Here is an 18940-nt window from a genome sequence, read left to right as displayed (position 1 = left end):
GCCCAGATTCTATAACATAATAATTATATCTAGTTATTAATAACGTCCAATAAGAGATACTTATGATATAAATTAATTTATATTCCCGCACTCTCTTAAAGGCATTCAATTTACATCTTATAGATTAATGAAAAAAAATAACCTTTTTTATCTTACTTATTTAGTACAAGTTACAATAGATTTATAGGGATATGATTAGTTAAAAGACGACACATTTACTATATATGTTTTATATAGGGTGTCCTAAAACAATACATGGTTATTTACCATATAAGGCTAGTAAGGAGTTACTTCCAATTCAAAACTAAAAAAATGACAGGTCCCTTTATCAAAAACAACACGGTTTTGAGAAAAAAAAACGTAAAAGTTTTCAAAAGACGATGACATTGGCGATGAAATATAGAAATAAACAAGTTGTCGGCATGAAGGAGTTACTTAATACTTTCATAACAAATAAAAAATTTGACAGGTTTCAACAGACGAGGAAATCGAGACATGTAATAAACGATTGAAATAAATTCATAATTCAAATTAAAGGCTAACATGTTGTTATTGTGGGCATTTGGGTTCTTTTTGGCAAATGTAAGAAGTTTTTTTTATAATATAAATTATTGACAACTTAATCACTTTGATAGGTCGCTAGTCTAAATACCACACGTGAAGATATATGTAGTCGGTAAGATAAATTCGTGACACGGTAACCTTATACGATAAATATGGTGTTAGTAAATTTACCTTATATATATCGTATTAGTTCACTAACACACCATGTAACTAATAATACAATGCTTGTAAGCACATTTTGAAGCACATTACTTTTAATGCCATACCGTGTTTTCCCAGTGACATAAAAGAACAATGTCCCCTTGTTGCACATATTTTAGCTATTCTTTCAAACTTTTTTTTACCAAAAAAATAATTAGAATTAATATTACTAAGTGCAATAACTCTTTTAAAATATTTGATCGGCATTTTTTCGAACTGCCCAGACAATACTTACACATGTACCTCTGATATAAATTTGATAAAAACTGGTTAAAAGTATATACTTTGAGAGCGATAACAAGACAGAAAGGACATTCGTATTTTTTTGTCCCCCGCAACTCGTCTTGAGGGGGACAATACTACCACAAATTTCCTACGTGAAATTAACCAAAAATTCATTCATGTGACGAATTTTAACAGTAGTACCTGTGAATGACAATTCATCATAGAATGTTGGGAATGCATAGAAAAAGATATAGCTACTTGAATTTGAACGACATTTACATAAAAAAAAACATAAATTATATCTATAATGTTGATGCGACTGTCATAAAAATGAGAGGTTTAGCGCTGTAAATCCAGGGTCAATCCACGGTTTTCTTCATTTGAAAATGCCTTTTTCAAGTCAGGAATATGACAGTTGTTGTCTATTCGTTTGATGTGTTTTATCCCTTGTTTTTGCCTTTTATAAGGGACTTCCTGTTTTGAATTTTCATCGGAGTTTAATTTTTTTGTGATATTACTTTTTGTTTGTGATAAGGAGCTAATCGGAAATGAAATGTGCGTTTTGTTCACTTGTTGAATATCTTTTCATATTTTAATTCTTCAAGTCTTCTATAAATCTAAACATGTATTTGATACATATAGACAATTAGTAATTTTCTTTTGAAATAATATCTGATAATAACCAACTAAAATCTTTTTTGTGATCGCATCTTAAATGTTAAATTAATTTTGTTTTGTGTGAAACCCTACTAAAATAATTTATACAGAACTTCCTCATCAAAATAAATAGCACAGTGTATAAGAAAATGAGTGTGTATTTCAAATGTAACCTGAAACATTCAGATTATCACTTATATTGTATTTTAATTTTTAAACAATTCTTAGTTCTTAAAAAACAATCAAAAGATCACAGAGCGACATACAAAATCAATCAACAAAGTTTTCCAATTTATTAAAAATATGCAACATCGAATGCCTTACCTTTTGTTGGTATCAAAGTTGGTACAGAACCCTTTGGTGTTATAGTGGGCTTTGATGTAATTGTAGAAGATCCCTGTAATGTACCGGTCATTTGTCCTCGTGATATCTTTTCTTTAAGAGATTTGAAGATATTCGAAACAACTGGATTGATCTCTAAAACATAAAATTTCTAGTAATAAATGATATCCAATACTAACATAATTTCACCCTAAATGAATCTGAATACTTTCTTATATCTAAAATCTAGATATTGTTTAAACGAGTGTGTGTCGAGAAGGATTTGATGGTGTGTAGTTGTCTATGTGATTGTGAGTGCCTTTGACATTATTTATAGTAATACCTTTTTTTTTTTATCGTTAACAGAAAAAATGAATATATCTACTTTTTATTTCATATAGAAAATAAAAAGCTATTTGATTTAAGAATATGTACTACATGATCCATAGCAAACTTTCTTTTTAAACTTGAATTTCAAAAGTCAAGTAAACAATAAGATTGTCTATTATAGTTGAATGCTGACAAAATATAATTCCATTGTTTCCGTTCTAACAATTCTCTATCCCTTTATTTTGTGATAACCAATTCGAATCATTTGAGATTTGGACAGCATCGTGCATGGCATGTTATTGCTAGAACGCTGTTTAATTCATGCAATAAAACAATTTCACAGCGTACATAATGTGATTATGCATTTAACATGTAGCACACAACACTTTTTTTTCTTTTTACATATCTACAACTCATACTTCAATTATGACATTTATTATCCTATCTTGATATGTTTCTTACGTCGTAACTTCAATTTCCTTCCCTTTTATGAATGTGACCTACCGAATGAGACTAATTACAGAATTTGTTATAACATAAGCAACACGACGGGTGCCACATGTGAAGCAGGCTCTGCTTAACCTTCCGGAGCACCTGAGATCACCCCTAGGTTTTTATGGGGTTCCTGTTGTTTATTCTTTAGTTTTCTATATTGTGTCATGCGTACTATTGTTTGTCTGTTTGTCCTTTTCATTTTCAGTCATGGCGTTGGCAGTTTATTTTAGATTTATGAGTTTGACTCTGGTATCTTTCGTCCCTCTGTTGACACAAGAGATGGCTTACCTTTAACTGGTTCAACATTTGAAGTTGGTGCAGATCCTTTTATTGTTTTCGTACCCTCTGGTGTTGCTGTAGTAGACCCCTGTAGTGTACTGGTCTTTGGTCCTTCTAATTTGATTCCATTATCAGTTTTACGGAAATGGAAAATAATTGGCTTAGCCTCTAAAACATAATATATCCAGATGATATCCAATACTAATTGGTAATATCGATAGACAATTATCTTTCTACATCACATAAAATAAGTTGACTGAAAATATGTGCCTCATAACCAATTAAAAATCTTCCTATTACACTTGCATCTAAAAATAAAGCTACTTTGCAGATTGTCTTTTATACTTGCATGCAGAAAGGAGATATTAATATTATTTACGTTGTTCAACTTCATTCCCGTTTTTTACAAATAACCAATTCAAATCATTTGAAATTTGAACAAATTCGAGTACGGTATGTTATTGGTAGAACAAGCTTTATATTACACAGGAAACAAAAACCTTAGGGAAAATGGCAGTAACTTTAATGTGCGTATTGTAATGCATGCATTTTCTACATTGGCTAGAGTTATATAGGGTTGAGATCTTTAAACATGTTTCACCCCGCCGCATTTACTGCGCCTGTCCGAAGTCAGGAGCCCTTGTCATTTGTTAGTCTTGTATCTTTTTTAATTTTAGTTTCTTGTGTAAATTTTGGAGTGTAGTGACGATCATTATCACTGAACTAGTATAGATATTTATATTGGCTGAAGGATGCCCCCGGGTGCAGATTTTTTTTTTGGAAGACCTATTGGTGACCTTCTGCTGTTGTCTGTTCTATGATCAGGATGTTGTCTCTTTGACGCATTCCCCATTTTCAATTTTATTATATATATAATAGTTCGGTTCTGTATGTGTTACATTGTCGTTTGTTTTTGTTGCACCTTAGTGTTCCTATTGTTTCGTTGTTTTCCTCTTATAGGTGATGTGTAACCCTCAGTTTTAGGTTGTCACCCGGTTTTGTTTTTCTCTCAATAATTCGTGACTTTTTTAAACGTATATATTGTGGTTCTGCGTTTAAAAATTATCATAAAACAGTGTTTTGTATTTCGATATTTACTTTCTCATACTTTTATCATGATTGTTATCCTACCTTCTATACATTTTTAGGAATATGATTGGTTTTAAACAACCCCTATAGAGAGCAATATATATTCAAAATTCATAAAAAATTTCATATGCATTGGTCTAGTAGAAGTGGATTATTTGAATACACGCTGAATAGTGGTGTACAACAACACGGATTGAGGATTTTTTTTTAAAGATTTCAACATATGAAGACATTGAGAAAGAACGATGGAAATAAATTCATAAAACAGACTAAAAGTTGTTTATGTTGCCGTTTGTTTTTGTATAGACCTATGTGAGTAGGTTCTGAATATTTGAAACTTAATATAATTATAGGCAACTAGTCTAGATACCACATGTTAAGATAATCATGGTAAAAAGTTCGTGACACATTTTGCTTGTCACCTAATCTAATACGAGATATATATTGGATCAGTTACTTCCATATAGGGATTTGAGCATCGCTCTAACCCCATATATAATTAATTGACCCTCTTTAAATTGTATTAAGTCAGTAGTATCCTATGTAACTACCATTCATTTTATCTTGTCCTAGAGATCTATTACATTTCGGTGTTAACGAGGATGATATTTATACAGTATTTCGTGTAAAGACACCACAGCATACATTATGAATATGAATATGTGGTATGACCGTATGAGCACCAATAAGACAACTCTCCATCAGATTAACAATTTGTAAAAGAAAAACCAATATAGGTCAACGTACTGTCTTCAACACGGAGCATTGGCTCACACCGAACAGTAAGCTATAAGAGGCCCCAAAAACCACCAGTATAAAAATCATTCAAATGGGAAAACGAGAAACACTTATGAACCACATCAATAAATGACAACTACTGCACATCAGGTTCCTGATATAAACATGTGCAAAAGTAAAAACACAAAAATACTAAACTCCGAGGAATATTCAAAAAGGAAAATCAAAAATCAAAAGGCAAAATCAAAATTCAAAACACATCAAACGAATGGATAACAACTGTCATATTCCTGACTTGGTACATGCATTTTCTAATGTAGAAAATGGTGGATTGAACCTGGTTTTATAGCTAGCTAAACCTCTCACTTTCAAGTGGTTTAAACGAGTCTGCAAGTATTCATGAAAAAATTGAATTTAAGTATTTACTCGATTAGTTTTACATTATGACATTTTACCTTGTTAGCTACAATTAAGGTATTACCTTTAACTGGTACCGAAGGTTGCATCGTTGATGGTATTGAACCCTCTGTTGTTGATGTAGGATTTTGTGTTCTGGTAGAAGACCCCTGTAATGTACTGGGCTTTGATCCTTGTGATTCGATTGTTTTATCAGATTTGGCAATATTCGAAACAATTGGCTCGACCTCTAAAATATAACATATCTAATAATAAATAATATCAAATACTAATATGTATAGCAGTATTTAATTAAAAAAAATTGAAGAATTATATTCTTGTCAGCATATCTTTAATCAGGTAAACAGGAATCAATATTTTTTTTCTTTCCCGACGGTAGCAAGAACCCAGTAATCAGCACTTCTATTGTGATATGACTTTTTTTTGGAACTTTTGGTCCTCAGTGCTCTTCGGCGTTGTACTTGATTTGGCGTTCGAACTTTTTTTTTCATCTGAGAGTCCCTCTGTGGACCAAAGGCATGTCTGGCGTAATACAACTTTAAACCGGTACCTTTTGTTAGCTATTATTCGTGTGTTTCTCTGTCCTATATGTTCTCTTATTTATTTGTATTGTAGTCCTGTCATATAATGTTGTCATTTTAATGTCCCAATTAACATTGCCATAAAAGCAGGAGATTTGGCATGCCACAAAACCAGGTTGAACCCACCATTTTTTTCTTAAAATGTCCTGTACCTAGTCAAGAAAATGGCCATTGTTATATTATAGATTCTTTTCTGTGTTTGATATTTTAATGTCGAGATTCTATTGTGTCGTGGTTCTCCTCTCATATTTCATGCGTTTCCCTTAGTTTTAGTTTGTAACCCGGATTTGTTTTTTTCTCAATCGATTTATGAATTTCGAACAGCGGTATACTATTGTTGCCTTTATTTAACAAAGCTTTGAACTTTTGAAATACTAAGGCTTTTCTACCTCATAAATTGAATAGATTACTGTTAACCAACTTAATTTCGCGACCGATTTATTTTCATGACTTTGGCGTGTAGAAAAAAAATGGAATATAAATCGCGAACATGTGAAACTTAGATCTTTCCTTATCAAACAACATCAAGTAAGGTAGAAATTTGCGAAATTAAATAGCTACGAAATGAACTAGAAAGGGTACCTTAAAATACTCGAAATAAAATATCCGAGAAAATAATATTTCGTTTACAGTACCTTATCTGTATTTGGCAAAACTTATAGGAATGTGTAGGGCCTCGATGTTCTAAATACGTATTTTATTCGAGTGTCACTGATGAGTCTTTTGTAGACAAAACGCCAATTTTGCGTAAATACAAAATTTCAATCCTGTTATCTATGATGACTTTATCTACTGTTTAGGTAGACTTTCGAAGACCTCAGTAATGTCGTAGTGTGGTTATCAAACACTTTCAAATGTTAATTTGTAATTTTATCAAGTTTAAATCAATGGTGGTTATTCATTTATACTATGATAGATTCATGGTTATCCACCAAAGGCTAAATGAGTTAAAAAGTCTTCTTTAAAACAAAACTTAAAAATTGCATAGTGTTCAACAGTGTATAGGGGGGTGTATTGCTTATAGTGAGATGACTGTGTGATTGTTTGTGTGGGTGTTCCAAATTTTATAGTTATAGTACATTATATAAATAACATATAGCTGAGAGGGTGATAGAGCAGATTGGTACCCCGAGAAAACATTGTCAACCGCGGCGAAGCCAAGGTTGACAATGCCTTTTCGAGGGGTTCCAATCTGCTCTATCACCCTCTCAGCTATGTGTTATTTAATTTATTATACTAAATGGTCTGTTATAACTGTCGATTTTTTAAAATTCAAAGTAATAAACTGTGACATCTTGTACCGTGATAACCATCCGTATTAATAAAGCGCACACTTGATCAAACTTCTCCGTGAAGGGTAATAGAGTATTTGCCATAGGATAGAGTCGTATTGAATAAAGCGCACACTTGATCAAGCGTCTCTGTGAAGGGTGATAGAGGATTTGTCATAGGATAGAGTCGTGTTTAATAAAGTGCACACTTGATCAAGCGTCTCCATGAAGGGCAATAGAGTAAATTGACACCCTCGTATTAGCCAATCAAAATCTGGCATTTTGACATGAAGTATAATAATACTTGTTGACAGGATTGTGTTAATGTGTTAATGTTATAATATATTCATGCTATATATTTATTTCTAAACATAACACGTAAATTGTTGATAGCAGTTTTGTTAATAACTTTAGGTCAAAATATCTTCATGCCACATATTTATAAAAATTATTTTGATTCAAGAATATGTACCTCATTAGCTAAAGTTGAGAACAGCGTTGTATGTAAAACAGACCTTTAGTAACTTTATATGGTTATTAATTGCGCGGTGAATACAGATAGGAGTCTCCATTTAAAATGTATCAAAATACAATATTTAACATCTATCTTATTACTTACTTTATGTTATTTATTATGTATTATCCTCTCACCTTGCTAAATTTGATGCATTACCTTTTAATGGTAGCAAAGTTTGTGCAGAGACAACTGTTGTAGTAGTAGGGTTTGGTGTTGTTGTAGTAGATCTCCGAAAGGTACCAGGCTTTGCTCCCATTGCTATGATTTCGGCTGTAGACTGTATAACACCTAGCTCAACTGAAATTTAAATATGTATTGGCGGATATCTCTACCTACATGTACATAAAATGATTTCTACGTTTAATTTGTCATAGGGATGTTTTATCCTCTAAAACTTATTATATTGCAAACAGGTTTCATTAATTTCGCATTTGTTACTAGCATCAATTTGCACATATTCGGTCAATTTATGAAGAGTGTTTATCTATTTTATAAAACGAACCAGTTTGTAGGCGACTAAGTCTTTATTAGAAGAAAAATGCGGCACATAAAACATTGTGAAATAAATAATTTTCAAAACAAATAATTTCGCATTAACCAATATAAAAGTAATGAAATCAATATGCATCATTAGAACGAAGACCAACGGTATTATATCTCATATGTATGGACAAGGATGGTATCTAATACGATCATGTTCTTTACTACAGTATGCAAAATAAATTTTGTATAATTACCAACGAGACAATTAGGCAAAAAAGTTTAAAAAAAAGAGTCGATGTAATCAATTGTAGACAACCATATATCATCCAACAATGATAAAAAAAAAAATACCTTATTAAGCTATAAAAGGCCCCGATATGTAAGATATGAAACAACCAACGACATAACTTATATAAGAAACGATTTTTTAATTAAGAGTTTAACTATGTTCTCATTTATGAAATCCAAATACTAAATCTACTTAACAAGAGTAATTGAACTAAATCAAAGTAAATCAGAACTATCACTACAGATCAGTAGTTGAAACAAAATATGCTTTAATCAGAACTGAAATTATACTTTTTGTTTTTTAAATACTGTTATTCTGTATAAATTATCCAATACATACCTTCATTAACCATGGCCAGCAGGAATGATACTAACACAATCGAGTATTTCATACTGATATTTGCTGAGGTACTGAAAAAAGGCAACAGTAGCTAGATTAAGAAACTCATACTGACATTTATGTACATCGCATGTTGGCCTTTACGACGTAATAGAGTGCAGATTAAAGTTTGGAAGCCGTCTAAATAACATATATATCAAGTCGTATTATATTTATACAAATGGAATTGTTCATCATTATACTGTGAGTGAACGAACACAAGTATATTCTAGCCATAACGGGACTTTTATCATATATTTCATTATAAGAATAACTGAATAAGTGTGCTCAATTTGATACGAGTATGGTATTTTTACAGCTATGCAAGGTTCCCTCAATATCCGTCTAGCTCTTTGGGAGTATTTGCGATTATAAGACACATCAACCGACGTACGACCAACAAGATGAACAGAAAAAGTTACAGACGGAGAGGGAACGGGAATATTCCTGTTTGGTATACCCACAAAATATTAGTTCGGAAAACAACAGGAAACATATTGCCCTTGATTTCTAACGATGTTTTTTAAGGGTTGTGCTAGTCTTAAAAAGTTTACTATGAATTTGGTTGAGATGTATTATCCTGTTTTGTACCTAGTAAAGTATCATTTGTAATACTCTAAATACTTTTAAGTGGAGAATATTGTTTTTAATCATACAAATGATTTAAATATTTTAGTTTACAAAATAAAAATTGAAGTTGCAGTATAAAATTTATTTTAAAGGTATGATTGGGAGTACAAGATTTTAAAATTAATGAATTTCTTACAACGTGATACATTTGCACGTAAACAAGATTATGAACCCCTTCTATATTTTGTAGAAATGATAGTAATGTTATAAAATACGTTTGATAAGCAAAGCTAAATTCAAAATAATAAAAAGGTTTTGTTGCACAAATACAAAACAGTCTTTAATAGGTACAAAAAACTTCAATTTGTGACTTGCAACTTACATTTTACAAAAACGTACAAGTATGAAAAATGTAAAAGAGTATAATCAATTCATATAAAAAATTATATCTTATTTCTAGTAGTTTTAAATTTTGATCGATATGTGTTAAACAAATATAGGGAAAGAAGCGCTACTCCATTACAGTTAAAGTATTCCTTATTTTCAATCATATCTTTTCTTAACTATGAATACATACCAATCTTTTGTTTTTTTCTTGTAATCCCGTTGTTATGTTTATATCACCTACAGAATGACACTAACATTTTTATTTTGTTGTTAGTTTAATTATACAACCTTTTATCAAAGGTTAAAAGTAACTTGTCGTTTCAACATGGTATTTCATAAATCTTATATAATTTGAAACTTTTATTCATAAACAAGGCGTAAATACCTTAACATGAAGAGAAACAACGGTTAACCCTTCACAAGAAATGAGTCAAATGACATTTCTACTTTTTGTATAAATTATCCTTTCTATTTGTGGTGTCTAGTCTAATACTAGAAGTCTTTATTTGGCATACATAGATATGTGACTCTTCCTTTTCAATTTCGTTTAGCGCGTAATGAAACTTTTTTCTTAGCTTAGCTAAAGGTTAAATGGCTCAATAATATGACTTGAAGCTGAAATTTAACAGTATCGTCAAACAAATAGTTTGCTTCTCGAACCTTTAAAACGAAAGGTTGGGAAGACAGAAAAATGTTTTTAAACGTTATAACATACAGAGAGATTACAAAACGTCCATACCAACTGAGGTCAAATATTGGATGAGAAAATGTCACTGTTTAAGAGAAGAAAAAGTTTCAATAAAGGGAATTCAAAGTCAACTATCGGAAATAAACAAACAACGCCATGACGTTAATCAGACATGGACCATATGACAAAACAACAGTATACAAAACTCAGCGTTACAATATAGAAACTTAGCAACACAAATCCCACAAAAAACGTAGTCGGTGTTTATTATGCAATTGATGAGCTTGCATTTTAATCAAACATTTTTTATATGTAAATCATCTAAGACTTACATAACATCACCAATGGAAAATAATTATGGTGATGAACCATATGATTTCTATTTTATTAGGGTAATTCCTGGATAACCTTGCTCAAATATTTTTAAGATTTTAAAACTTTTGAGATAAAAAAAACAAAATGTTATAGTTTTTAATTCTGTTAAATGGAATTATGTAAAATGTGTCATTCAACTCATGCTTATTCCAAATAAAATCATTTATATTATCATTAGAATCATAATACTGTAAAGAAGATGTGGTATGATTGCCAATGAGACAACTCTCCACAAGAGACAAAATGACACAGAAATTAACTATTGGTCAGGAATGAGCAAAGCCCATACTACATAGTCAGCTATAACAGGCCCCGGAAATGACAAATGTAAAACAATTCAAACCAAAAGTAGCAAGAAGGCTTACCAAAGATATTACTTTTACCTATACACTTATGTCATTTTGGCTGTAAATTCTTTTAGGATTGTTAGATAAGTGTCCTAGTTAAATCTTGGAACTATATACGTTTGTATTGAATATATAATAAAATAAACGATGTAGTTTTACAGCACCAGATTTGCATCTGCTCATTTCAACAACTAATATTTCTGCAATGGTGCTCGAGGATAATATATTTTTCTGAACGCCATAAGGTCAAAAAAATGCTAGGTAGATATAGGAAGATGTTGTGTAAATGCCAATGAGACAACTCTCCATCCAAATACAAAAATTTATAAAAGTAAACCATAATGGGTCAATTTACGGCCTTCAACACGGAGCTTTGGCACACACCGAACAAAAAGCTTTTAAGGGCCTCAAAATTACTAGTGTAAAACCATTTAAACGGGAAAACCAACGGTCTAATCTATATAAAAACGAGAAACGAGAAACACATATAAATTACAGATTCGTAACTTAGGACAGGTGCACAAAATTGTAGCGGGATTAAACGTTTTAATGATACCAAACCATCTCCTTTTTTCTGAAACAAGAGCATTACATAATAACATAGAAAACACACGATAAAATATCAATTGGAAGGCTTAACTCAATCAAAAATCGTAAATAAACACACTATGAACGAATGAATTTGGTCTGTAATACTTGAATGCAAATGCCAAGTTAACGACATATTAGGGACAAACATTCAAGGCCAAAAAGCAAACAAACAAAGCCATGGCGAGACACCACAGCAAAATATGTATCCCTATAGGGACCCTATAAAATCAGAAGATATCAATATTTATGCCCTTTGAGTCATCATCAGATCAATGGGAAAGAAAACAAAGAGAATTTGGATGAAATGATAAAAACACTTTACAATGTTGTCCTTATGCATTTAATAATATTGTAGCACTCATTAATACAACACATCCATTTCCTTAAAGAGTAAAAGTGACAGAATGGTTTGATTAGTCGAACAAATGTACCATGCACTAGCCTGCCTCACTTTGGTTGTAGGTTCGAATCCTACCCTGGGAAGGTGCACTCTACACCAATATAGATAAGATAGACAGTTTTCCTACCGAAGGTATTGATTCTCTCCGTGCACTCCCGTTTACCCACCAATAAAAACTGACCGCCAAGAAAAAGCACAAATGTTGAAAGTGACATAAAACACCAATCAATAAATCTATTATTCAAAGACTAAAACGTGTTTTATTCAATAATATTGAGTTTGTTCTGGAAGAAGTTTGATCACATGGTTGGAAGTGTCATGAACAGGTATATTTAAGTAAAGACTATATACTATTTGAGAGAATGTTTGTTGAGATGTTGTGTTAAAGAGACGACAGGATACTCTATATATATATGATAGGTTCATGATAACATTGCTTGTGGTCAAAGTTAAGATTAACATGAAAGAGATACTTTATCACGCTTAACATTGGTATTCATGAATGTGCAAACTTATCATTAGTTATTGTCACCAAAAGATTCATGCGAAATGATTTTTATAAGGGAGTATCATATCTTCGGAAATTTTGTATGTTTATGTTTATTACGATTGATATGGGCAACATAATGGTATAAGGACTCCGTATTCATAAGATTGTATTGCGACAAAATATCTATTGTTTACTTTTCCAAAATCTCAAACAAAAAAAGAAAACTGATCATCTTACCTTTTTGACTGATGTTCCAGTAGATCTGTTTGATAAATTCTCAGCTAAATTATTTTCCGAATCCTACTGAAATTTAACAAGGGAAAGAAGAAAAGTAAGGAGATTTTTTTTTCTTATTTGACAGAGAGTTTGTATGCGTTTAATGAAAAAGTCTTAAATATACCGTATCAAATCGAATGTGTCAGATCAAACACATTCAAGCTCACCTGACATTTCAACCCCCAAAAACTAAAAAGTAAATTAATGTTCTTATTCATGTTATTGTTTAAAAAAAAATCTTCAAAGGTCAAAAATACAATGGATGCAAACAAATATTTCTGACTTGTTTTGCTTGCGAGATTGACAGTTTTATACCTTTTTTATTTCCCTGACCTATGTAAAATTTATTATATCTGTTTGTACATACTGATACAAACACTATTACAGCTGATGTCTATCAGTTGTAGCATGTCAGAAGTTATAACCTGTATAATTAACAAAAACTTTAAAAACCTAAAATGATAAATAACTTGACATGACCTGAACATTTTATTGTCTTGATCATCATTTTGAACTGTTTTTACTTTTTTCACTCCCATGTTTATTTTGTAATCTTGTTTTAAAATAAAATGTATAGGTCAATGAGACAGAAACCTCACAACAGATAGACCATACGACATCAGGGTGGCTACAAGGTCTTCAACAAATGAAAACTGAATATTTACAAACATATGTTTACTCTTTAGGATACAAAGAGCCTTTGAGACTTTAATGTTACAAAACGGTACGTATAAACTTTACATAGTCAGCATAACTATGATCGCATAACTTTTTTTGTGGAATTTATGAAATCATTTTTAAATTGAAAGCCTATGAAGCTTGTTCTACAGAGAACTCATGGCGTAAAAGTCAAACCAGCTATAGAGGTATTGCTAAGCTATTATCTTTTTGGTACTGCGGTAGATATATATATATATGCATAAAAGTAAAAACACATATACCGGACCCCAAGGAAACTTTCAAGCGGGATGTTCCTTATCAAATGGCAAAATAAGCAACTCAAACACATTAAACAATTGTTTAACTTTATAAACTCCATTCACATGTCTGCTCTCTTTTAATTTGAAATTATCTCTACGTAAATACGGACGCCATCATGAGTTGATTGACCGTTATTGGATAACCGTTTCCCAAATGATATCGGATATGTTCCTTACGTCGTAACTATAATCCCCTTCCATTTCATATATATGACCTACCGAATTAGACTATTTACCGGATTTGTAATCTCATTATCAACACGACGGATACCATATGTGGAGCAGAATCTGCTTACCCTTCCGGAGCACCTGAGATAACCCATAGTTTTCGGTGGGGTTCGTGTTGTTTATTCTTTAGTTTTCTATGTTTTGTCATGTGTACTATTGTTTGTCTGTTTGTCCTTTTCATTTTTAGCCATGGCGTTTGACTTTCCCTCTTGTATATGTCGTTCCCCTTTTAAATCAGTAGTATCTGTCTATGGCCGATGCATACAGAATTTAAATTGACGACAAACGTTCAAAGTACATATTATACAAGATCAGGACGTTGAAGTTGAAGTGTGATTTTAAAACTGAAATTACTAAATATTTGAGCCAAAATGTAGGAAAGGCTAAATATAGCTAGCATCAATGCCTGAGGTTGGACAATTAGGAATTACTTTAAAGTTTTTCTCCTATATAGTAAATTGACAAATAGAAAGATGTATGCTTACTAATGAGATGATGATAGTTCATGATCAAAAAGAGAAACAGTGATAATAATTGATTCTTATCATAGAAATATATAGGATCTTAAAAATGATATAATCCGATTGCTTTTGATATGCAGCAAATAACTAATTTGATTTTATATAGAAATTTTAATGTTTAAAAATAACACACACCCAGTATTCACATAGACCAATCTTCACAACAGAGATATATTCATCATTATAGACTGAGACAACAATAATTTGATTCACTATCTTATTAAAAGTTGGAATGACAAAAATATTTAAACAAACAACACATTTTTAATAATATTCAGACAATTTTAAGTTTTTGAAAAATATATATATTTGGTAGACGCCTATAACATAAGGACCAACACTGACACGAAATACATTGCTTCAACAAAAGGCAAGTGTAATTGTCATCCTCTAACTCCAGTTTGCAGTAACACAGTTTTTTGGAAACAACAAGTATGGTAAAGATGTTCGTTCTACTGAAATCAAGTTCAATATGGTCATCAGATTCATGATGTTCTTTGTTTAGTTCACTCACAACCTATATAGATAAAGGTAATGTTGATCTTGAAATTATATATTTACGATATCTATGACACAATTCTTTTGTTAAGGACTGTATACTTACTTCTATTTCGGTTTTTTAAAATAATGCAGATTCATTTTTTTGTGAGTACTAATTGTCATAGATTCAGGATAAAATGTGTTTCATGGATATTTGATTTCTTTGTTTGCCAAATCCTGCATACCAACTTTAGAAAATTTTCACTTTAAAACCTTGGTCTACCTTTACTTACGAAATCAATGAAAATTGGTATCCCACGAATAATAATGAACCCACATTAGTATGTCATTGGATTTGTATCTCATTGACGTAAGCCATACGTATCTTCTCAATTAATTCAAAGTAATTTCCTTTCTGATACTTACATTATTATGCCCTAAACTCTGATATTGGCCAAAAAACAGGTATTCAGTACTAATAAAACAGAAATAAAATGATTATTTTCTTCTTTTTTATGTGTTTTTGTTCAACTGTTATGTTTTATTACATCTTTGTCACAGCCTTTGATTTTGATTTTATTGTGACTTTTTTTCTTCCAAATAACACAGCATACAACACAAATAACTATCATGGCTACTGCTACACATCCAATAGCTATATAAACTGGTAATTTACCATCAACAAGATCAAAGTTTGTGCCTGAAAATATAAATATATATCATATAAATTAAAAGGGAACTACTCAGCAAGCCATACACGCTTCGTATTCAAAATTGCCATAAATATTGTATGTAATGAACAAAATAATCAGAAAATAAAAAAAAAAGTGAAGTTATATTTTCATTTTTTTTTTTTTAAGTTTTGGGGGTGATTTACAATAAAATTCAAATAGATTTTAATTTAAAACTTTGTTATCGGACTATTTCACAGAAGAAAATTGATATTGTAAATTCATAGTTCAGTTTATATGAACCGTTTTATTTTCAAATTATTAGTACAATAGTTTGTTTTAGCGGATACAAGTTTTAAACGTTCTATTTATGTGATGTCCACAGATTATTCTCAACAATTAGATGTTTTATGTGAACAGACGTGACATGAAAGACATTATCCATTTTCATTTTGAAGTCTTGTGAACATCCCATTTAAAAAAAAAGATGAACAGCATACGTGAATGTCAAAACATGTACATAGAAATTTAAAAAATATTTTAGTTTCCTACAATACTTTAGATATATGTATATGGTCAAAGGTAGTATTTCTATGAAAAAAGAGTTCAATACAGCGCAACAGTAATTTCCTTTTGAATTAATAAAGGTACTATACCACTTTAGTTATAAAATAAGATGTTGATCAAAATTAGAAAACCCTATTGCTTTACTGGAAACAGATAAGCAACAGTCTACAATTGACAAACATAATAATTGAAATAAATGCAAAATAATACCTCTATCAATTCTGTCTGAGGTAGGCAACATATATAATTCCACATTTGACAAACGAAATGGTCAGCAAATCACTAACATTGCATAGTAAAACAACGAGCTTACTGCTGGTGATTCTCCCGTGAACGAAACGTACACGAGCAGTGGCATCAATCAAGTGTATGTAAATTAAAAAAAAAACATAAAATATAATCAATTAAGCCAGACGAGTTTTCGTTTCGATTTCATCAGACTGATAAGTTGTAAGTAACAAATACAGAAGGCCACATCAAACTAAGATTAAAAGGAAACCCTTTGAATATTAATGCAAAATAGAGTTAAGGCAACAAATGATTGAGGCCAATAAAACCTTATTGTTGCGGGTATTTAAAATTGGTGTAAACAGATAAATTAATCATATCAATGATACCTTATGTTTAAACCAAGTTGTGACAACTGCCTAGAACATTTCCCTATTTTTGCCATTTCAAACACTCGGGAAAACATGATACGAAAAACAAATACTTTAACAAAGTGGACATATATACTAAAAGTTCATGCGATGAAAGAATGATGATACATACAATAGAAGATATCATAAGTCTGCCATTGTCATTCAGCAAAACATAACTGATTCAAGGTTAATATATTTCGTTAACACCTCATACTTTGTCTACACAAGACTCGTTAACATCAACCAAATATGTTAAAAGGTCAGGCAAACTACAAAGTTTAAATGCATTGTGAACAGAAAATTCCGAAAGGTTTTGCTCAGGTAGAAAACATCTATGTGACATTTATGTTAGTAAGTTAATTGCTTCTTAGTATTCTTCTAATAATTGGCATGTTATTCAAACATAAGTCATTCTTTATGTACTTTTTTATCTTCGGCGTTCGACGCATTACATTCTCAGTGGTATATTTGCATGACGTAGACTAATATAGTTTTCTATTAGTCAGGGAGATTAATGAGATGTCCTTGTAAGTACTGAAAAAATAAACTCTTAATACAGAAATTATTGCGAACATTAATTTTTGAGATCCTATAATTTTAGACTAAAATGCAATTTTTAATTCATAAAAATAATTTCAAAATGTAAGTTTACATTTTTTCGATTTTGACCCCGTAACATATTTCGCGACAACCAAATTAAAACATCGCAATAATTTCTGAATTTATAGTATGGTAAGCTTACTTGTGGTGGTTCGTTCAGTTGTCATTGGTGCTCCCTCGAGTGAAGGTTCATTTGTGGTGATTCGTGCAGTTGTCGTTGGTGCTCCCTCGAGTATATAACTTATACGAAAACCTTCCCTTGCAACTGTGTTGTCAGTTTTAAAAAGAATATACATATCGCCGAGGTTACTCTGTACTGTGAATGGGACTGTGTCACTAATTCCACAGCAAGTATATTTGAGAAGAGTTGCGCTTGCGTTTTTACCTGTCAAATAAACAAAACATTTATAAAAGTGATTCAATAGCTCTTACCCCATAAAACGTTGTTTATGAATGTGAAGATATCCAGAATATCGAATAACTTATCATAGGGGGAAAAGTGACGATAATAAACTGAGATGATGAATAGAATATTGACATCTATGATCAAAACAGGCGATATAAGTATACCAATATTTATTATTCTTTTTAACGTTCAGTAACAGTGTCTAACATATCACAAGAGACTACAAGATACTCATTTGGAGGAACAAATTCCGTCAATGTTGTTCTAAACAAAAACCTTTAGAGAAAGTGAAGTGAATATCAACCTGGGTTCAAACCAGTTTTGAATTGATACGTGCAATCTGGTCCAAGGACACAGTTATCGTCCTTTGGTTTTCGTTGTCTACGAATATAGTCCCTAGTGTAAACAGTGTATAACTTGCATGTTTTATTTGATACACCTTCCCAATTTATTTCTTGATATTAAATGCATGAAATATTAAGTAGGGGGATGTAATTACATGTCAAAAAAATTTGGGTGCTGAATCTTTATGTTAAGTAGTGAACGCAAGTCCAGTTCTAAAAGGTCAAATTTTATCACGTCTGAAGCTGTCAAACTGAATTTTACACCCCCTTAACACAGAATTGTCAATATTTTGAATTAGAGCTGGTAGAAATTGCACTGGTTCGCAGGTGCGATTTTTTTAATTAGAGTTTATTGTCTAAAAGAAATGCACTAGTAAATAATTGTGTTCTCGGGCATCTGCTTAATTATTATAACATTGAAACATGTAAGTTATGCATAATACCGATATCATCAATTGTTAAATACAAGGTATTTGCCTAATATATTTATTAAAAAAAAATGGCAACATGATTCACGTTTACTTTATATTTTGAAAGTCTGTA

The 18940-nt window shown here is 31.2% G+C and overlaps 1 protein-coding gene across 1 annotated transcript; it reads right to left on the bottom strand.

Annotated features, from left to right (window-relative positions):
• Nucleotides 1-2600: 2600 nt before the first annotated feature.
• Nucleotides 2601-13014, bottom strand: LOC134697635 (uncharacterized). Its single transcript, XM_063559917.1, has 6 exons — nucleotides 12921-13014; nucleotides 8797-8867; nucleotides 7842-7982; nucleotides 5381-5545; nucleotides 3082-3240; nucleotides 2601-2608 (listed from the first exon to the last, which is right to left on the bottom strand). The coding sequence occupies exons 2-6, from the start codon at nucleotides 8846-8848 to the stop codon at nucleotides 2601-2603; spliced, it is 525 nt and encodes a 174-aa protein (XP_063415987.1). The 5' UTR covers nucleotides 8849-8867; nucleotides 12921-13014.
• Between the last annotated feature and the right edge of the window lie 5926 nt (nucleotides 13015-18940).

Source organism: Mytilus trossulus, chromosome 14 (assembly GCF_036588685.1).
Source record: "Mytilus trossulus isolate FHL-02 chromosome 14, PNRI_Mtr1.1.1.hap1, whole genome shotgun sequence".
NCBI classification, from domain to species: domain Eukaryota; kingdom Metazoa; phylum Mollusca; class Bivalvia; order Mytilida; family Mytilidae; genus Mytilus; species Mytilus trossulus.
The sequence above is the reverse complement of the archived record's forward strand: the minus strand, read 5'-3'. Positions and strand labels throughout refer to the sequence as shown.

What these genes read in the sequence shown, in the direction of transcription:
- LOC134697635 (XM_063559917.1), bottom strand. Translation starts at nt 8,848, where the DNA reads ATGAAATACTCGATTGTGTTAGTATCATTCCTGCTGGCCATGGTTAAT. An exon ending in GCTGGCCATGGTTAATGAAG is followed by an intron (nt 7,983 to 8,796) that starts GTATGTATTGGA and finishes TTTAAATTTCAG; the next exon opens with TTGAGCTAGGTGTTATACAG. An exon ending in ACCTTCGGTACCAGTTAAAG is followed by an intron (nt 3,241 to 5,380) that starts GTAATACCTTAA and finishes ATTATGTTTTAG; the next exon opens with AGGCTAAGCCAATTATTTTC.